At 39.1% G+C, this 22,858-nt stretch overlaps 1 protein-coding gene across 1 annotated transcript; it reads right to left on the bottom strand.

Moving 5' to 3' along the window:
* Positions 1-4,813: 4,813 nt before the first annotated feature.
* Positions 4,814-19,869, bottom strand: MEIOC (meiosis specific with coiled-coil domain; the record flags this gene model as incomplete). The annotated part of the gene is made up of 8 exons (XM_079725491.1): positions 4,814-5,043; positions 5,720-5,900; positions 8,862-8,996; positions 9,496-11,359; positions 13,737-13,841; positions 15,863-16,020; positions 19,122-19,253; positions 19,804-19,869. 8 exons carry the CDS (start codon positions 19,867-19,869, stop codon positions 4,814-4,816), a joined length of 2,871 nt encoding a protein of 956 aa, XP_079581617.1.
* Positions 19,870-22,858: the final 2,989 nt, after the last annotated feature.

Raw genomic sequence — 22,858 nt, 5'->3', positions numbered from 1 at the left:
TTTCCCAAGGCATTTCCCCTTTTGTTTACATGGTCAAAAGGAAAATCACAAACATTTCTAATTACAAAATGTGCCATGTCTCTGTGATGTGGGTAAGCAGATTATTGTAGTTGATGTCTGTACCAAAGATCTGGAATGGGGGCAACCTTTATATTTTAATACTGAAGTCCTGTACTCCTTTTGGCCACTTTAAAAAGTCTTCCCTCACCTGGGATAAAGAGCAGGAATATTCAGAAAGCTGACAGTTTTTGTCCTGAAGGAGCAGAATCATGATTACTCCTTCCCTGAGATGAAATGTAGGAGTGTCAATTGCTTCAGAAGTAGTATTCACCCCTAAATGTATTGTTTTATGGCTGAAATAGGAAGCTGATGAAGAGCCCTACCTGGATCCAGACTTTATGTTACATGGCAACAAACTAGGAAAATGAGAAGTTATTTGGTGGATGTTCTACATTTGAGATTTTTAAAAAGTTTCAGCCTATGGTAGGAAACAAAGTGTCTTTTAATAAGAGATAGTTATATATTTTTCCTCATCTGGGCTGTGCTTTTTTTTTTTTTTTTTTTGCGATATGCGGGCCTCTCAGTGTTGTAGCCTGTCCCGTTGCGGAGCACAGGCTCCAGACGCGCAGGCTCAGCGACCATGGCTCACGGGCCCAGCTGCTCTGCAGCACATGGGATCTTCCCAGACCGGGGCACGAACCCATGTCCCCTGCATCGGCAGGCGGACTCTCAAACCACTGCGCCACCAGGGAAGCCCTGAGTTCTGACTTTAAGAAGGATGTGTCAGTATTGAGTACAAGGATATCATTGTTAGCTAAATTCATTTTTTATAATCATGAATCCTCTTGAGTGCTAGTAGAGATTTTAATCCTGATCTGTCCTAAAACATATTAGGACCTGATAATTACAAGTTTAAAGAAACCCTTTTAAGGAAGAAACACTGGAAATCTCTGCTAACACAAAGATATTTAAGAGTGTACATAGTAGGTGCAACAAATTTATTGAATGAGTGAATGGAAAAACTGCTTGGGAGAGTCAAAAGTGGGTAGGAACTCTCCTCCATGTCTACTTTTGTCACAAGCCACATTTGGTTGTAAATAGGCCTTTCCCTACTTCAGGCAGTAGACTGTCAAGCCTGAAGACAGCAATTCCTCTGTCAAGACAGAAAGTAGATATTTTATACCAGGGGTGGGCAAACAACTGCCAGCAACCAAATTTTGCCCAGTCTGTTTTTGTATGGTGCAAGCTAACAATGGATTTTACATCTTTAAAGGGTTGTAAAAGAATATGTGACAGAGACCTTATGTGACCTTTAAAGCCTAAAATATTTACTACCTGGCCCTTCGGAGAAAATGTTTGCTGACCTCTGTTTTATACCATTAACTATGAGATTAACAAATTTTTTTACCTTTCTGCAGAAGGTAAAACGCATGGTTAAGGAAACGATGTGTCACCTCTATACACTCCTATAACTGTGGCATTGCAAAATTTTTTTTACATAACCACCTTTTAAAAAAATAAACTATTTAAATCACTGTCTTCTGATTTATTCTGATTCCTTCCACCTGGAAGTGAGTTCTGTGTGGATAGTCACTTAGGAATGGGTTTGAATTTTACTTATGTTTTGATTAGCCCAGTTATCTCTTCTGCTAGTAGAACCTCTTCCTGGAATCCATAAACTCTGCCTCAGTTTTCCTTTCTATGAGTTGGATATTAGGAGATCAGAAAGATTACCTTCTTTTTTGGACAGTCAGTAGATTGGCTTTGAAGTCTCTGAAGTACTGCTGGAGTCTTAGTTTCATATGTGGCTGTGGCTACAGATAGCATATGAGAGAGCCTATTTTATTTTATTTTATTTTATTTTTATTTTATTTTATTTTTTGCTGTATGCGGGCCTCTCACTGTTGTGGCCTCTCCCGTCGCGGAGCACAGGCTCCGGACGCGCAGGCTCAGCGGCCATGGCTCACGGGCCCAGCCACTCCGCGGCCTATGGGATCTTCCCAGACCGGGGCACCAACCCGCGTCCCCTGCATCGGCAGGCGGACTCTCAACCACTGCGCCACCAGGGAAGCCCGAGAGAGCCTATTTTAATTTAATAACCCATATTTTGGATTTTTGGTTGGTTCTCACCTTGATTTTGGTCTCTGAAGCAGCGTCAGTTTATATCCATAGACCCCTGAAGGGTTCTAGTTTCAATCTGTTATAACAGTAGGCAATTCTTTCTTCTGGGACTCTATTACATAGGTTATAATTAGTGTACACTTGAACTAATGCTTAAACAGAAAAAAAGGATCAGCTCATTAGGCTTTGAGTAAGGTTATCCACTTAACTCAGGTGCCAATAAATCCTTTATGTCTAAAATATTCAATACCGCAAAAGGCAAACTTGAAACAACCATATTTTCTGTGGTATGATTGACATTTTAGGCCAAATTTGGAATTTCAGTCATAACATTAATTCCCAACCCTATAAAACGTTATAGTACCAGATTATTCATAGGTTGTAATTCAGAAGTACAGTGCTTAAGAACCATCAGAGGGTATACAATAGAAAGGAACAACCTACTAACTTGAGTTATCCAAAGCATGACTTGATTAACAGAATTTCAAAGAATTTTTGTATTTGTTTTTTGTTAATGGACTAGTGTTTAATTTCTGACCACTGTCATGTAAAAGTTTCCCCAGAATTTTTATTCTGGTTTGCCAGGATTAGCACAAAGGCAGAACAAAAATTTATTTGAAGGAGGTCAGATTAGATCTAAGGATATCTGAATGGCACTGGTTTATTATCTACCAACTCTATTTTATGTGTTAATAATGAAATTAAAAACTTACCACAAGTTCTTATCAGTTAAATGAAATTTAATTGGTTTTCTGGCATGAGTGACTCTTAATGTTAGAAACTAATACAGGGACTTCCTTGGTGGTCAAGTGGTAAAGAATCCGACTTGCAATGATGGGGATGCCGGTTCGATCCCTGGTCGGGGAACTAAGACCCCACATGCTGCAGGGCAACTAAGCCAGCTCCCACAACTACTGAGCTCACGCGCCTCAACGAGAGAGCCCGTGTGCTGCAAACTACAGAGCCCACGTGCCCTGGACAGCCTGTGTGCCACAACTAGAGAGTAAAACTCGCAAGCCACAACTAGAGAGAAGCCCACATGCCGCAACAAAGAGCCGGTGAGCTACAAGGAAAGATCCTGCATGCTGCAACTAAGACCCAATGCAGCCAAAAAAGAATAAAAGAAAATAAATAAATATTTTAAAAAAAACTAATACAAACGTAAAAAAAATGCAACTAAATATTTTCAACAAAGTAATTTATTTATTTTTCCTGAGGAACTAAATTCAGTTCAATATTTGTTTTCATAACACCCAACATGTCTTACATCAAACTTAACCACTTTCTATGCAGTGACTGTGGTGGGATGATCTATTTTATTTGACTACCCTCAATGTAGTTCATTTGGGTAGTTCTAAGGCATTTCAGTGATCAAAGTGTTTCTCCCTACAGTTACTCCTGCATTCTCAATCAGTTTCTTCTGAATATCATCTAAAGAAAATTTATGTGGTGTGATTATACTCTTCTTTTTTTTTTTTAATACCAGGATTTCTAAAACTAGGAAAAACACCAATATTTGAAACATTAGTGTTTCTAGTCAAGGATAGTTCAATTAAATTTCATCAGTACATTATATTATAGTTTAACTCCTGCTAGAAATGTTAAAACCCAAGATCTTCTGAATCACATAATACCAACATTTCATATTAATGAATAAATTACTCAGGTTCCATACAAAGATATTAATTGATGAGAAACAGAAAAAGCCAGGCTTTCAAGAACACTTTTAAAAAAATACAGAAGCAAACTAATGAACAGAGCTACACAAAATATACACTAACCAATTGCAAACTAAACTAGTTAAAGATTAACCTTAAAAAAATACATTTTAGAACTTCATGATACCCTCATAAAAGGCAGCAAACTAAGGGTATTAAAACAATAATCATTATTTTAGTTACTGTGCATCAAGTCTAAAAGATCCACATAAAGGAAATGTCTTGTTTTTGATTCAATTAAAATACTTTAAAACTGGAAATATTTAATAATTGATAGTATAATTAAATTTTAAAGAATATACACAAATGAGGACAGGTTTTATATTCAGTAACTTGCATGTTTTATCCCTACTTTAGGAGAATCAGATGCATTTTCCTCCATATACTTAGGTACTAAGATTTCAAATTTATAAATATGGTAGTATTTTAAATATTAAATTTTTACATGAACATTGGGTTCATCCTTGTTTTCCTTTGTTCCCTAGGTATTATCCAGTTTTGTAAGGAAAACACTTTTATATCACAATCAAAACTATGTCTTGGTTACTAGACTGTAGCCATAATTGGATTACAGTCACTTAGATTCATTATTTGGAATTATACTTACTAAGGCAGACGTAAATGAAACTTATCTTTTAGAAGAATTTCACATTTGCATTTACCTGCACTGCAGAATGGGTTTCAGCAATATTTTAGCTGTTAGGAAATATTTAATTTACTTAAACTTGTTATCTTTGACTACCCAGGAACCCCTAGAGTAGTCAACTTTACCTTTGAATTCACTTTAAACTACATCTGATTCATTCCAAATAGAAGATTTTAAAATAGACGTTAGACTTCATTAAGGTATTACCTTTAAATCTGAAAGAAAATTAATGTAATGAAATTTTCAAGTTTGACAAGTTCATTAACATTTTTTAGCATGTCTTGATACATTTACTTATCAGCTTTTTATTCTTTATGCTGGCATTTCCTTACTGTTTGTTTGCTTCACCTCTCTGGTTCATTGGATTGCTACTATTTACGCTTTCATGGACTTTATCTTCACAGTTTACTATATCTTGTAAAGCCTTTTCCACATCTCTTTGGCCAGCTGTACTGGCTGTTTTGGGCAAGGTCATCTGCAGTGCACACCACAGGGTAGTGCGTGCTTTCCGAGTAGCCACACACATCTCTTTAATTGCTGAAGCAAGGGCAAAAACATCTGTAAAAGAAATATTTGGGGTCAGTTCATATCAGATGCCATTTAAGTACCCCTTAACTCATAAAACCCCGTGCTGTGCTACTAAATGATCAAACATTATTTTTATAAAAGAAGGATGGCTATTGACTGAGCTAACCAAAGTATTTGACTTAATATTTAAAAGTGTTGATACTTGTATTTATTTCTGACTTGTGTAACCATGACTATGCTTTAGGTAGAACACAGACTTTAACAAAGTTATTATAATTAAATGGGTAATATTAGCAAAATAGATCAAAGTACTTCTGGAGTAAATTATGTGGGCACCATTTAACAATTTATTCTTTACATAAGTATAAATGTTAGAAATTCAACCTTTTTTTTTTTTTTTTTTTTTTGTGGTATGTGGGCCTCTCACTGTTGTGGCCTCTCCCGTTGCGGAGCACAGGCTCCGGACGCACAGGCTCCGGACGCACAGGCCCAGCGGCCATGGCTCACGGGCCCAGCCGCTCCGCGGCATGTGGGATCTTCCCAGACCGGGGCACGAACCCGTTTCCCCTGCATCGGCAGGCGGACTCTCAACCACTGCGCCACCAGGGAAGCCCAGAAATTCAACCTTTTAACTTCAGAGTCTGATTTTATTAACATTCAAATTATCTCAGTGCCTTATCAAAAGAATATGCATTAATGTTTGTACCTCTATCATCTTGGCATCTAGGAACACCTTGCTTTTGCCGATTTGAAGCATTAACAATTTCGTCCTTTCTACGTGACTGTACAATGTGAACGGACTCCAAGTGTCTATCAAGAGCTGTAGAGATACTGGCATGAAGGGGAGAGCTTCGAAGCCTTTCCATTTTGCCCAGTAAAGTCACAACCTGAGGGAAACATTTTAAATTTTGATGAGGCATGTAACCACATTGCCCTGCCATTAACTTAAAACAAATCTTCAATGAAGCAGAATAGAGATGAGAGCAGTAATATTCAATCAATAAATAAGTGAATGCTTACTATGTCCTGACACCACGCTGGGGGAAACAAAGATGGAAAGTCAGTCTTTTGTACCTATTTGTGTATGTTAATTCTAAAAGGTTTAAGGGTAGTCAGTTACTGGGAATAAGCAACAATGAAAAAGTCAAACATTCAAATATTTCCATCTTATTAACAGTAAGTGCAAATATAAGATATGACATTCTTTTTGGCAAATAAGAGAATAGCCTGCAAATAGAGCATTATTAGGAGTTACTGTAATTAAAAGGGAAAAAAATTGAGCTAAAAAGGAGAAATCCTAGATTGAGTAATCTTTTTTTTTTTTTTTTGCGGTACGTGGGCCTCTCACTGTTGTGGCCTCTCCCGTTGCGGAGCACAGGCTCCGGATGCGCAGGCTCAGCGTCCATGGCTCACGGGCCCAGCCGCTCCGCGGCATATGGGATCCTCCCGGACTGGGGCACGAACCCGCGTCCCCTGCATCGGCAGGCGGACTCTCAACCACTGCGCCACCAGGGAAGCCTTAGATTGATTAATCTTGACTTCAGCAATTCCTTTCTGGGCCTCCAAAGTTCTCCTTTTGGAAATCAGAAATAATACTGTCTAGCAGTAGTTTTAAGGAATCCATAATCCAGAAAATACCAATTTAAATGTATGCTGAACTAATACAAAATAAATCCTATAACTGTCAAAACTGCTAAGGATAATCAGGAAGTCTCAATCTTCTGGTTAATTAAGCTTAAAGAAGAGCACTGTATATCAGTAAGCGTAGTACGTTTCATAGTTGTATATGCCTAACTTGTTTCAGATTTTAAACTTGGAAGGTGTACGGAAAGAGCAGTTTTTTGGGTTTTTTTTTTGCGGTATGCGGGCCTCTCCCTGCTGTGGCCTCTCCCGTTGCAGAGCACAGGCTCCGGACGCACAGGCTCAGCGGCCATGGCTCACAGGCCCAGCCGCTCCGCGGCATGTGGGATCCTCCCGGACTGGGGCACGAACCCGTGTCCCCTGCATCGGCAGGCGGACTCTCAACCACTGCGCCACCAGGGAAGCCCAAGAGCAGTTTTTGAGTAAGTAGGATTTGGACATCAAATAAATACAATAATTGCCTTAACCTCACACTCCTATCAAGTTTCTTTGGAATAAGTCTATCCCAGTTTAAGCCCATGGAGAAAACACAAGTGTACAGGTATAAAATATTTTCTTCCCAACTGTACAACCAGCCAGATTCTTGAGGGGAAAATAAGACAACAAAAGAAAATACCATAGAAAAAACTCCAGTGAACTACAAGTTATGTATTTTTAAAATAAGACAATCATTTTGAATAAATGATAAGTGTAAAGAAAGAAATTTACACAGGTGGTTTTTAATAAACTTTTTTTTTTTTTTTTTTGCGGTACACGGGCCTCTCACTGCTGTGGCCTCTCCCGTTGCAGAGCACAGACTCCGGACGCACAGGCTCAGCGGCCATGGCTCACGGGACCAGCCGCTCCACTGCATGTGGGATCTTCCTGGACCGGGGCATGAACCCGTGTCCCCTGCATCGGCAGGCGGACTCTCAACCACTGCCCCACCAGGGAAGCCCTTAATAAACTTTTAAAAGATTTTTTTCAGAATTCCACAAAACCAGCAAACTAGAAAGTAGTACACATAAAAATATTTTTGCCCTTTGTGTATTACTGATCTAATGTTGTTAAATATAAATAAACAAAATTATTATAACAGCTATAAACACAACCTTCTAAATTAGGGTGAAGCCTAAGTAAGGCTGGAAAAAGTATGTTTCTTAATATCCACAGTTAGCAATCCTTTGATTTATTGCCTAGAAATGTATTACTGAGAAAAAGGAATTTTAACTTGGAACAGTTTTAAGAAAAAAACAGAAGACCTAAGTTTTTATAACGTTTGGCTATAACCCATGTCAGTATCTGACTATACCACTGATAAATTCCATTGTACAAATTTACAAATTTGATTAAAAATTACAACTGAATGAGGCTGAAAGCTAGGTAAAATCAATCTTTTTCCATTGAAGTAGTTCATATCTGTATTTTAAAGACAGCATGGTACAGGTAAGAAACTAATGTTCAATAAAATAAGACTCTGTGGGCTTCCCTGGTGGTGCAGTGGTTAAGAATCCACCTGCCAATTCAGGGGACATGGGTTCAAGCCCTGATCTGGGAAGATCCCACATGCTGCGGCGCAACTAAGCCCATCTGCCACAGCTACTGAGCCTGCACTCTAGAGTCTGTAGGCCACAACTACTGAAGCCCATGCTCTAGAGCCTGTGCTCCACAACAAGAGAAGCCACCGCAATGGGAAGCCCGTGCACTGCAACAAAGAGTAGCCCCCCACTGGCCACAACTGGAGAAAGCCCATGCATAGCAATGAAGACCCAACGCAGCCAAAAATAAAATATGAGTACAGGGTTAAGAAAATGAAATATGGTAATTTCCTGTGAATTTACTATCTTGTATAATGCAAGCACAGTTTGCTCATGAAGCTAGGAAACAAATGTTTGTGACTAAAGAAATGGGACTTTCCCTGTAAATAATATGCAAAATGATTTTTGCTTAAAAAAATTTTCTTTCTGTTGAGGATTAGTTCCATTGCTAATTTGGGTTTCTTGAAGAGAAACCACTTAGACTATTAAATCTACTGTTTCAATGACTGAATGGGGCTATTTTCCCTTTCCTAAATAACTAATAGTTCTAGGTCCAAACATGGAAAAGAATACACTTCAGAGAGTTACACATAAATGTGATTTTTAAATCCTTCAGAATTCTAACTTGCTGAAGCATTTTAAAATTTTATCAGTTTAAAAAATCTGCTATTGGATATTTTCACAGCTTACTCTGGCTTGTTCTCGAAGTTCATCCACAATTAAGCGATCAACTCTAGATGGGTTGGAGGTCAGCCTTGGAATTGGAGTATTATTAGTACTCGATACCTTTTTCCCTGGATAATTTTTGGCAAGGTCCAATTCAGTCTGTAAAAAAATTATATAACTTTTAGATGCTGAATTTTCTAAATATGATTCAATCATGAATAATATTTCTCATAGGCCTAAGAAGTATATTGAAAATTACTCCTTTAGATAAAAATTGTTTCGGTATCAAAAGGCAACAAATACAAACCACAGTACCACAGTACTTTTCTGTCTCACTTAATGCATAAAACACCTAAACACTCCAATAGTTTAATACTTAGAAAATTCAAAGAAATAAACTTTTAACCCATTAAGGAAAAAGTCTACCTAATAGGCAAAATAAACTTTAAAATAACAAATTTTTTTAAACCCCAAGCATTTTGTCTCTAAATTACCTAATTAATTCTCTATAGTCATGAACTTAACAAATACTACACATTATAGAAAAATGCAACTTAAAAATAAGGCAAGTACTCCTTAAACTACACTAAGGTAAATAAAATGAAGATAGGCAAAGGGGATATACTAAGTTACACCTATATGGATAGTTTTGTGTTACCTTTTTTCTCTCCTTTTCTAATGCTCTCCATTGTTCATAGCACTCTTCTAGACGAATATGAAGTTCACTGGCTGGTCCACTACGGGTTTTAACTGGTCTTTGAAATCCAAAAGTTGGCACGAAACCAGAAAAGGAATTACCACCATACATCGTATCATTAAAATACAGGTATAAATGGCTTAAGTCATCATAAGACAAATCATAGGAATCCAACAGTGGAACAACTGAATGGCCAAGTGGGTGTGTGGATCTTAGGGGAAACCCATTTGAACCAAGTTGTTGAAAACTCTGATTATGCCTTAAATCTCCCATCATATAATTATTAGAAAAGCATGACACCTGTGTGCGATTCACACGCCTGTTATTATTGTTGTCTCCACTTCCCTGTCTGTGGCTACTAAAATGACCCTGTGACTCCAACAGATCTTGATATGTATTTTGAGATGAGCTATCTAAATGCTTTGGCCCTTCCTCAGGGTCATAACGGCCACTCTGGGGCATAGCCTGAAAATTATGTTTGTTTACATTTTCAATGGTCCCATACTGCTGAGCTGAATAGTTACCACAAAATCCATTTGGCTGCTTTATTTTTTTATCAGTAACAGATTCAAAGAGATTTTCTTCTCCAGTCTTTGTCAGTCCTTCCATGTGACTGACAGATTGAATTCTTTCTGCACCATTATAACCAAAATCACAACTAGAAAATGCTGAAGGGTTTTCTTGGCAATACTTCTGAAATAAATTGCTATTTGCTGTTAAATTTGTAGATGATAGTTGTAGGAAATCTGAAGAATGGTTAGAACCTTTTGAAGCTGCACTTAAATGAGTATTTAATTTCATCAAGTTACCTTGATTTTGATAAGGAATAAGAGTGTTATTTTTTGTTTGGATATTCATCCAAGTTGGTCTGTTTAAGTTGATACCACCTGAAGATGCTGCTGAGTTTGCTAGTAAATTCACTGACCTAAAATACTCAGAATTTGGCGGGTTAGGTTTAGTAAACTGTTGCTTTTCTGTGACATTAACAAAATCATCATTAGCTGGACAAGCTGTGTGAGGTTTTAGTCCATATTCTGATTTTAAGGCAAAATCAGCAGTAAATGCTTCCTTTGCAAATTGTTTTTCTGGCAGATATGGTATAGTTTTTGGAAATGAGAAATTCTGCTGGTCAGGTATTGTCGCCTCCATTTTTTTCTGATTTGCTGGTTTAACCTGAAATAACTTTGTGTAGGTGTCTGCTTCTACAGTTGGTGTTTCAGGTGTGCCACTGGCTAATTTTTTACTATCTTGGACACTAAAATTTGAACACTTATTCAGCTTAGCCTTATTAGGATAAGCATATTCTGGGTATCTACAATAATCTGCATTTTCATTGTATCTATTAAATTGGGAAAGAAACATCTCTGCCCTCTTTTGCTGTAATGGTGCTTCAAGACCTTTAGCACATATTTTTTCTCTTCCATAAGAGTAGGTATCAACTCCTGATTCTTTCATGTCAGACAGACCAATGTGTGGTGTAAAACAGTTTTTGATAGACAGATGTTCTTGAAATGTCGTCTTAGCTGTATCATTTGTCTGAATACTGTAACAGTTAGAATGATCACTTCGTGAGGGGTACATCCATTGTTCTTCAAGGTCTAAACCAGTAAATCCATGAGAAAGTTCATCTATTTTTTGTTGTGGTATCAGATTACTATTATGCAGGTACTGCTTCTCCACTGTTGACACAGATTCACTAGTATAAAAAGCTTGCTGAGAGATGGCTGTATCTATTGGCCTTTTGGTTTCTGTTAAGAGGTCATGGTGATCCGCAAATCTGCTTGTGTTCACTGGCCAAACTGACTTTAAATTGGAGGAGCAGGTCCTAGAACAAGTAAATATATTTAATTACAATTTAGGTTTTAAAAGTCTTTATTTCCTTAGTGGAGAAGGTAGGAAAGGCTTTCAAAAACATTTATAATGCCCCACCTCACCATTCTCTAATTCTTTCCAACTTTGCCTTATAAGCTGCCATTACATCCAAATAACTATCACTTGAAATGTGCTATATGCTACAGAAATATGGATTTTAATCTTAATATGTCTTCACTATACTTTCCCAAGAGACATATACTAAGGCCTGAGGCTGGTGACAATATGGTCTTACATGAATTGTTTTTTTTTTTTTTTTTTTTTTTTGCGTTACGCGGGCCTCTCACTGTTGTGGCCTCTCCCGTTGCGGAGCACAGGCTCCGGACGCGCAGGCTCAGTGGCCATGGCTCACGGGCCCAGCCGCTCTGCGGCATGTGGGATCTTCCCAGACCGGGGCGTGAACCCGTGTCCCCTGCATCGGCAGGCGGACTCTCAACCACTGCGCCACCAGGGAAGCCCTGTTTTGTTTTTTAATTTAGTTTTCTTTCTTTCTTTTTTATCTGTGTCGGGTCTTAGCTGCGGCACATGGGATCTTTGTGGAGGCATGCGGGCTCTTTTATGTTGCGGCCCGCGGGCTTCTCTCTAGTTGTGGCGTGTGGGTTTTCTCTCTCTAGTTGTGGTGTGCACGGGCTCCAGAGCGCATGGGCTCTGTAGTTTGCAGCACGCGGGCTCTCTCATTGAGGTGCATAAGCTCAGCTGCCCGCAGCATGTGGGATCTTAGTTCCCAACCAGGGATCGAACCTGTGTCCCCTGCATTGGAAGGCAGATTCTTTACCACTGGACCACCAGGGAAGTCCCCACATGAATTGTTTATATATAGTAAGTAAAAACCAAAATAAGTTTTTCTTTTAATTAAGTTATTATATAATACAAAAGTGTTGTTGACCTCAATTTTTTTTAAATAAAAAGACGTGCTGGGATTTCCCTGGTGGTCCAGCGGCTAAGACTCTGTGCTCCCAATGCAGAGGGCCCGGGTTCGATCCCTGGTCAGGGAACTAGATCCCACATGCCACAACTAAGAGTTCACAGGCTGCAACCAAAGATCCCGCATGCTGCAACTAAAGATCCCACATGCCGCATAACATGGCTTCCACACCCAAATAAAACGATTCAAGCATACTTTAAAAATTTTTACCGTATGAATAAAATCCATACATATTTCCGCACAGCAGTAATGATAGTTTTATTTTTGGAGGTATAAGTATAAAAGTCCTTGGAATTTATATTCTTTAAGCCAAAGTTTAGCTCATGAACTCAAGGGAAATAGCTCTGAATTACGCAAGAATAATTATGCAAGTTTCCAAATGAAAGTTCTTTTTTTTTAAGATTAATTTGTCTTTTATTTGCCAGTATAACTACAGTAGCCTGCAAACTTTTTTAATCTAAAAAGCACATTTTACATCACAATCCAACAAACACACACATATATATTGTGTATACGTATATAAAAGTGAAACAAAAGTTTTGCCAAAAACGTCTACCCCGAGTGTTAATTCTTTTTAAGACTTTTTTTTTTAACCAAGGCTGAACTGCATTGACACATCATAATCACCATCATCCCTAGTTCATCTTAGGGTTCACTTTACGAAGTGAATAGTGTTTCTTGTTCTATGGGTTTGGACAAAAGTATGATGACATAAAATCATTATAATGTCATACAAAGTATTTTCACCCTCATAAAAACTTCTGTACTCTATGTATTCATCTCCCCTCTCCCCCCAAACTCCTGACAACCATTGATCGTTTTATTATCTCCATTGTTTTGCCTTTTCCAGAATGGCATATAGTTGGAATCTATTTTTCTGTTTTCCTTGAAGAGAGGGGTTCAAAGACTTTATGCCTATAAGACCACTCATGGCCCACCCACATGTGGACCGGACAGGCTCCAGGTGGCAAACTCCCCCACTAAATACTGTAGCTTTCCTTCCAGTACTGAGCTCTGTCCCACTGGTCCTGCCCAGCAGCCACATGGAGGTGCAGGGGGATACGTGTTGGGTATTTGTTCATAGGAAGGCCACAAGTTTTGTGCCCCTTGTCACGATGAACCCAGATTCCTGTCGGGTTTGTTGTAAACAGATGAGCCATTTCGTCAGACCCCGTGCTCTAAGCACACCCCAACAAATGAAAGTTTTTAATAGCAAATTAAACTTTCAATTGTATGGCAAGCACCAAAGTAAAATCAAGGCTTCTCAAAACAAATATCTGAATTAAGATGTCTACTGTCAGATGATCCTCTATTAACTAAAAATAAAAGTTAATAAATAGGGTAATCTAGTACCTGGGAATTTAAAAGTTTACTACACACTATATGGCTTATATAATATACTAACCCCTCAGTGAAACATGGCTGTGATTTATCTTGCTCTTCCAAAATGTTAGACACAAGTCCATATAAGTCTGTTTCACTGCCATAGTCATTTCTTTCTGTTTGAATCCTAAAGATAAATGAATATCACATGTAAATATTTTTGCTCATATTGAAATACAATATATTGATTTCTATTTCCAGACTTATTCTGCCATTATTTTTTGATAAAATATTTGGATTGACTCTATACCATCATTTCAAATAAAAAGGGAACAGGAACTCAGAATATTTTCCACTTTAGCATAATGTTTATGTTACATAAGTATTTCTCCTTCATTCCAAATCCTATGTCTAGTTCACAATGTATGCTTACCTCTTATTTCTCCAAAACACATGCTATTCGTTTTAGGTGACCAAGATACAAATCTCTGATCCATGATGTTGCAGACATGGTTGGTACCATGGCTGCTCCTGAAATCATGTCTAGTCCTAGTATACAGCATTACATCAACAACACTTGCTCAGTTTTTCCATTTGTGATTTGAAAACCATATGAACCTGTTGCTCTATTTTGTGACTCTTTATACTAAACGTTGGATTAAAAAGTGAAATGTGATATGGTCATCCTAGATATCACAGCAACATTGCAGTTGTCCCTTAAATGTAAAAGATTTGGAGGCTACCCCTAAATCTTTGCCGAAGAAGTGACTGGTACTCCATGTACCTGAAATCCTACCTAGTTACTAAAACTATCTAAATAATACAAAATGTAAAAACCACAAGGAGATGGAAAATTGGTGCCTTTTTACCGCTTATGGATTTTGGGTAATTTGTTCCTAGAAGTAATATGTTGTTTTAAATGGTAACTTCTTGTTTTTTTATATTTTATGTCTATCATTTCATAGTGTTAGGACATTTTAGAAATAAATAAAAATACCTTATATTTGCATAACATTCAAAATTTCATTGATCTTCATAACATAGGAAGGGAAGATATTAGTAATCGTTAAGCTGTTGAATGATCATGTGTGATATTAAGCAACTTGAATTTTGCAAGGGCATGTGACTTGCCATGCTTTACTATACACTTGCTGAATAAATGGTCTGCCTACAAGTCTAATGCTTTTTCCACTACATCTTGTTATTTCAAAAAGATTCAATATAAAGTTTTTTTGTTTAATAATGTGTTAGTATATATCTAGAAAAATATTCTATGTAATATATACCAAACTGTTAATAGTTGTTACCGGGAGGTGGAGAGGCAAGGTTATGGTAAAATTATGCTTGCCTTTATATATTTCTGTAAAGTGTGAAGTTTTTCAATGAACATGTATCAACTTAAAAAATATTTTTGTTTTTTGTGGAATTATGTTATATAGTCCTTCTAATAAAATCACTATTTTAGAGAACTTACCAAATTAAAAAAATGTTTTAACAATTATTTAATTAATTAGTAGATTTAAAAAATAATTATGTCCTGGTTAAACTAAAGATGCATCGGCCTCTATTAACTGCTCCCTTATTATAATTAACATAAAGGTAGTGTCACTCCCTTAAGTTTCTCTCGGCAGTAAGCTCCCATAATATTCTATACTACTTCTTTTAAACCTCACTATACTTGCAGTGCCTGACAAGTTATCATCGTCATCATCATCATTACTGTAAGATCTATAATAAAGGCAGGGATAATTTTTGCCATGTTAATTCTAATATCCCCAGTAGGAGAGAATCTGACATAGAGTAGGCCCTTATTATTACTGGAATTGAACAGAAAAATAATTAAAGTATCTTATGTTTGATAAAATCCTGTTTGTTGTACACCTGTGAAGGAAAAATTACCGAAAATTTAGAATTGTATTAAAAAAATAGATTGAAAAACTGTAACTCATTTATATAAGTTATCTTTAGAAAGAGGAACTTAAGATTTACTCAGGATTGCCTCTAATGAATGAAAAAAAAGTAATAAGAAAAAATTATACACACGTAACTATCCCGTTTAAGATTTCCTAAAAGTTTGATAAACAAAATTATAATGCCATAACATAAAAATGCTGATATAGGGAACAAAGAGCTAATACAACTAGGTTCCCATGTAATCAAACTTAAAAACACTTCATTTAGCCTGAGAAATCTAATTTATTAATTTACCTGTTCTTTACATTGATCTGAGAATTAGAGGGCTGTTTAATATCATCTCCATACACAGACCATGGTGCATAGAAAAGTGAAGAATCTACAGAACTTGCATATTCTGTTGATGAAGAAAGTGGAGCATAGGTCTGCCTTAGGTCAACACTGTCTTCACTCTGAAATTTTAAAGACATATTTGTATACCAGACACAATCAAAACTGCATTTATTACAGAATATTAGCCAAAGAATAGGAAATTTGAGGAGTTGGGAGACAAATCTAGACTTAGCCACTTAAGCTTACTTTACAGTAGGGGTTGGCGATTTTTTTCTGTAAAGGGCCAGATAATTAATATTTTAGGGTTTGCTATGTTAAGGTCTCTATTGAAACTCCTCAACTCTGCTGTCCTAGCACCAAAGCAACTATAGACAGTATGTAAACAAGTGGGCGTGGTTATTCCAAGAAAATTTTGGCCCCTGTTCAGTACCTGTTGCTTATCACTGGTATAAAACACCTACAGTTATTGCAGTTTTAATTTTTTGAACAGATGAGCATTATGTGGACTATAGCAGTATTATTTTTAATAAATCATTTACAAAACTCAGTCTTACTGCCCCCAATCTGTGAAAAAAAAAGTGAATGTACATTTACATAGAATTTTCAAAGAAATTCCACAAACATTATTGTATTCAGTCAACCTTGTGACATGTATATTCTCTATATTTTAAAAATGAGGAAATGGCCCTACACTAGGGCCTTTTAAAACAGTATCTTTAACTTTCAGCCTAGTTTCTATTTCCAAGAGAAAGTGTAAAAATGAGACGAGACATAAAATGTTATATCTTAAGAAATTTTAAAGATATTATAATTAGAAGAGAAAACAAGCTCATTTTCTTTTTTCTTAACACTTCTATAAGGAATTTTGAGTAAATAAGATAAAAAGTTTGAGTTTTAAGATTTTAATGAATTATTTAAAGTCCTGCCTCCTTCCCAAAGGGATTGAGGTACAGTGAAAATACTGCCCCTCAAATTTTAAATACTTAAAAGAGTCTGAAAGTATAGATTCACAATTTTTAACTCTCCAAATAAGGAGCTAGTAAACCGTGAGATGTAATAACTATAAATATCCAGGCATAAACAGTAGAAATAGTATTTTCTTATAAATACAGAAGGTATATAATCCTGGTTAAAAATATTTTCTAATTGCTTTCATTCTCTTAATTGAAATTTATGTAAAAAGAGATAAAACATGTTTAGATCAAAACATTCCTAAATTTTTGTTCTTCATAGACATGATAATTGAAAAACAACACTTTAAACATTCACTGAGTTTATACCAATAATATATGAAAATTAATACCTTCTAATCACTCACCTTCAAGAATCTCAAATATTTTACAGCCATTTGTTTAAATTCCAGTTATGATTACTATTTGAAACCTACACATTATAATTTTCTCATTTATAGCTTATATTTTGTTGACTATTCTGAAGCTGGAGAAACTGAGGCACAGAAGGGATTTTGCTAAGAGTGCCACCAAAAACTGCCTTTCCAAAATTTCTGTTCGTTAGCAGTAACTTTTTAAAGGATTTTATTGTTAGAACCTTTCATAATTTTATTCCTTTAGTTCTGCAGTTTTTATCACAGACCCCCTTAACTCTCTTTTAGGTTTGAAGTATCCAAAGTGACATAAATAATTGTTCATTTTTTGAAAGAGTTACTTAAACAAAATAAGCATTTTCAGATTATATAATATCAAATGAAGTAAACAGTATTTGAAACTAAATGTATTTTGGGAGTATTATTTCAAGTATATTTTATATTTTAAAGTAAGATTTGAGTATTAGAAAAATTAAGTCTTTTAAAAGATTGATTTAAATGTAATATGCTAGGATAAAACAAACAACTAAAGTAATGTGGAGGGGCTTCCCTGGTGGCGCAGTGGTTGAGAGTCCGCTTGCTGATGCAGGGGACGCGGGTTCGTGCCCCGGTCCGGGAGGATCCCACATGCCACGGAGCGGCTGGGCCCGTGAGCCATGGCCGCTGAGCCTGCGCGTCCGGAGCCTGCGCTCCGCAACAGGAGAGGCCACAACAGTGAGAGGCCCGCGTACCGCAGGAAAAAAAAAAGTAATGTGGTGGATTCAAACAATTATACTTTAAATATCTGGATCCTTCCCAGTCAAAATATTTCTGGAAATTAAATATGCAAATGCTTAGGGTTGGCATGTTAATTAGTCCAGATAACTGCAAAATGTATCACTTTACCCTTGCTATGATTAATCAACTGAAATTAAATCCAAGTAAATTTTAGTAGTCATGTAAACATTACAGAGAGCAGTGGAATGCTGGTCTTGGCAGTGAAAAAGAGTTCCACTTGGGCTTTGTAACTTAGGGCACAAGTCAAACTCTCTGAGCCTCAGTTTCTCTATCTGTACAGTGGGTATAATACTATACAAGGTTGTAGTGTGAATTAAATAAAATTATTTATTTCAGGATATTGTTATAATTCAAAGTATAACAATATCAGCAGTGATGTCCTGGGTAAATAATTTCAAATGAAACTGACTTACATTAACCTAAGCCTTATTTAACACGATTAACAACAAAACTAAATGTTTTACGTGAGGTAAAAGGCAGCACGTCATCAAAGACATTGTTAGAGCCAGAGAATATAAGAGTAAAGAAAAATTTAAATTATAAAACGTATGTTTGCACTGACTTGCAATAAATGCCGGAAGGAAGAAATATTTTATGGTCTTAGTAAATACAGATTTTTCTTACATTTCTGGCATCACGTCATGCTCAGGACAAGTCAAAAATAAGAATCAACGAAAAATCTTATTCCTTAACTTTTTTTCGAAACCAGTGTGTATTCTGCAGACTCTGTATTTAAAATGCTGTTACCGGGGACTTCCCTGGTGGCGCAGTGGTTAAGAATCCACCTGCCAATGCAGAGGACACCGGTTCGAGCCCTCCTTCCGGGAAGAGCCCACATGCCGTGGGGCAACTAAGCCCGTGCACCACAACTACGGAGCCTGTGTGCCACAACTACTGAAGCCCACGGGTCTAGAGCCCGTGCTCGGCAACGAGAGAAGCCACCGCAACGAGAAGCCCCCGCACCACAACAAAGACCCAACGCAGCCATAAATAAATAAATAAATAAATAAATTCATTAAAAAAGAGTATTGTTACCGGGTGTCTGGTCCTAAATATGGAGCAATTTACAAACCGGTGGGGGTGGGGGTGGATTTGATGGAGAAAAAAATCCTCTAATACAGGCAAAGCCGAGTAACTGACCGACTTGTAGCAATCATAGAAGGAAGGGGAGCCAGTCAACATCATGCGACTGCTGGCCTCGGCACTGAGGTTGCTGCAGCGATTCGCACCTCCACGTAACGCGACTTTCGGCTGCACGAAACGGGGATAGGAAACGGGAGAGAGACATCACAGGTTAGAGCCAGGACCGAAAGAGCCGGACGACGGCTCCACGTCGGCTGTGCGCCCAGCTCCACCCGGAATCAGTTCCCAGGACACTTATTTGGGGGCCCCGGCTTCCCTCTCCACCTTCCGGCCCGACCCCGAGGCGCGGCCCTCGCCCATCCGACGGGCCCTCGCCTCCGGCCTCCGCCTCAGCGCCGCCGCGGCCCAACGTGGAGGAGGTGGCGGCAGCCCAGGCGTCGCGGGCCGTCACCTCCCGCCCCAGCCCGGCCGCCCGTCCTGTCAGCCCGCACCGCGCCCCCAGGCCCCGGCCCGACCGACCGCCGCGCCCCCCGCTCACCCCCGCGGCGCAGCCCGGGCGCCCCGTCGGGGCTCCTAGCTGGTGACCGGGTGTCTCCCTCCCGGCCCGGCCGCCTCAGAGACCCGCGTCCAGGGACGCGCCCGCTCCTCAGTCTCTCCTCACCGTCGCCGTCCTCCAAGCCCGGCCAACACCCGGACCCGGACCGTCCCCGCCGGTTACCTCAGGTCCCTTCCTCAGGCCTGGGGGGTAAGAGGGCGGACGGGCGTCTCCGCCGCTCACCTCCATGGTGCCCCCCAGCCCCTCCTGGACTAGGCACAGCTCCTGGGGTACAGGGGTGAGGGGGGGCGTCGAGGCCCGGCTCCCTCAGCCCGCACCCCACCGCCGCCGCCGCCCCCAGCGCTGCCTGGAGCCGGTCTGTGGGTGCGGGAACCGGAGCAGGGAGGGAGGAGCGGGGTGGAAAGGTCGTTACATTGTCTACACCGGCTCGCGACCGGCACGCGACCCGCCTCGCCCTGCCCCCTATGGCAGGGCCGCCTCCCTCTTCGCACCCCTCATTGGCCTGCTGCCCGGCCAATGGGTGGCTGCCTCCGGCCTGTTACCACTCTCCCACCCAGAGACAAGGCCAAGAACCGGCAGTTAGGCGACCTCGCTCTCCCGGAGCTTCTGAGACTTTCCCGCTCAAAGTAAACGTGTTCGGGATTGGCCCGGCCCGTCAAGCACCCGCCCGATGATTGGCTAACAGGGCAGCCGAGGAGGCGGAGCGTGGAAGGAGGAGAAGGAGCGCGGGCCTACCCGGTGGGAGAAGTGATGGAGGTGGTCGGAAGATTTGAGAAATCGCTCAGCAACCAGCCGATAATCCTAAACCTATCGGCTGCTCACCTTGGGCCAACATTTCTTTTTTGCCCCTGGTCCCGCCCCTAACTCCCAGAATCCTTTGGAGCCACCCGGAGAGTGATAGACTTGGGCCTGCTTAACGGAGCGTGAGGAAGCAGTTATGGAGTTGGGTGTTATTGGGAAAGCCCCTTTTGAGGGGGAAGAGAGCTTTTCTCTGTCTTAGGCCCCACACTTCGGTGGGGGTGAAGGCATCTTGGTGCTAATGGAACTCCTGAACAAAGTTTACTCTGACTTGTACCAGACAGGCCGTTCACATCGGTGGTCCCATTTGGGGATGTGATATCTCAAGGTTTTGTCCCCAGACAATGCTAAACAATTTCGTGTGCGTTGAAATACTGAAGACGATCAGAGTAAACACAGTAGCCACTTTTGGGGCACGTATGTTTAAAATAAAAATTTGAGAAGTGCTCAATTAAGTGGAAGATGTTCTTTTTTTTTTCCTGTACGCGGGCCTCTCACTGTTGTGGCCTCTCCCATTGCGGAGCACAGGCTCCGGACGCACCGGCTCAGCGGCCATGGGTCACGGGCCCAGCCGCTCCGCGGCATGTGGGATCTTCCCGGACTGGGGCACGAACCTGTGTCCTCTGCATCGGCAGGCGGACTCTCATCCACTGCGCCACCAGGGAAGCCCGGAAGGTGTTCTTTTTAACTCCGGCATAAATGGAAATAGGATAGGGGGACACATTTTATTGGCCCATATTATTCTGAGAGTTATTTCGGATTGTCTACTCAGCTTTGAGTTAAGAAAGCTGTTTAGATGACATGGCTGTAGCAATTACATTTCTTTCCCTACCTCACCCTTAAAGTTGCTGACGTGGAGCATATTCCACCCTGCCATTCACAGAGCGTACTGTCTTTTCTCTCTCTCCCATAACACCCAGAATGATTTTGAAAAGCTGTGAATCCTCTTATGTATCTTTTTTATTGTAGTAAGATATACATAAGATTTAGCATTTTAACCACCTTCGAGTGTAAAATTCAGTGGCATTAAGTACACTCACAATGTTGTACAACCATCATCACTATCCATTTCCAGAAATTTTTCATTATCCCAAACAGAAACTTTGTACCCAATTAAAAAAATAACTCCTATTTCCCCTTCCCTCCACTCTCTGGGAACCTTTATTCTACTTTCCATCATTATGAACTTGCCTATTCTAGGTACCTCATATAAGTGGAATCATACAATATTTGTCCCTTTGTGACTGTCTTATTAACATAATGTAAAGGTTCATCCATGTTGTTGTACGTGTCAGAACTTCACTCCATTTTATGGCTGAATAGTATTCCATTTTATGTGTATACCACATTTTGTCCATTCATCAGCTGATGGACACTTGGATTGTTTTCACCTTTTCATTGTTATGAACATTAGTGTACAAATATCTATTTGATTCCCTTTTTCAATTCTTTTGGATATACATATACCTAAGAGTGGAATTGTTGGGTCATTATGGTAATTCTGTTTACCATTTTCCACAGGAAACTTTCCCACACGAAACTTTCCCACACCAGCTGCACCATTTTACATTCCCACAACAATGCACCAGGATCCCAATTTATCCACATTCTCACCAACACTTGTTATTTTCCTTTTTTTTTTTTAAATAATAGCCATTCTAGAAGGTGTAACGAATCTTATTGTGGTTTTGATTTGCATTTCCCTTATGACTAATGATGTTAAGCATCTTTTCACGTGCTTCTTGACCATTTGTGTACGTTCTTTGGAAAAATATCTGTTTAAGTCCTTTGCTCACTTTTGAGGTTGTACTGTCTTGTTTAGTATTGATATGGTTTGTTTTGGAAATGAATATTACAGGAAAATGTAACACTCCATTGAACTCAAGTGAATACATTAGTGAAGGGAACATTTTGGTTATGGAGCAGAACAAGTATTCAGTGTGTAGTTAGTTCTTTCTTTCAGCTCTTGTATTTGTTTTTTGGAAGATCTCATTCTGAATGGGTATGTTGAGAGGTAGATGGGATTGGTTTCACAATATTACCTAAAGATATATACAAACCTTAGACTAAAATGAGAAGGGGTTACAAATACTCAAATAATTGTTTTATGTGTTCTCTGCCTTCATCTGAATTTAAAGTTTTGGGGGAAATGGTGACCTGTCTCCATTTATTGAATGTTCCTATATAGGAGCAACCAGGGAAGATCTTTACATAAGATGACCACATTTCAGTAACTTTGATCCAGCTCAGAATTATGGTGCCCTCAAGTAATAAATTCATTTTTTCTTGCTATTTTTGGGATAAGTAAGTGAATCTGAATTTATGATTGGTTTTTTAAAAAAAGATATTTAAGAACATTCTTTAAGAACAATTTAAACATATTCCATCCTGAAAACTTACTGCAGAATGCAGACTTTCT

Source organism: Hyperoodon ampullatus, assembly GCF_949752795.1.
Source record: "Hyperoodon ampullatus genome assembly, chromosome: 19".
Lineage (NCBI taxonomy): Eukaryota > Metazoa > Chordata > Mammalia > Artiodactyla > Ziphiidae > Hyperoodon > Hyperoodon ampullatus.
Note: the sequence above shows the minus strand (reverse complement) of the source record. Positions and strands in the feature narration are given on the sequence as shown.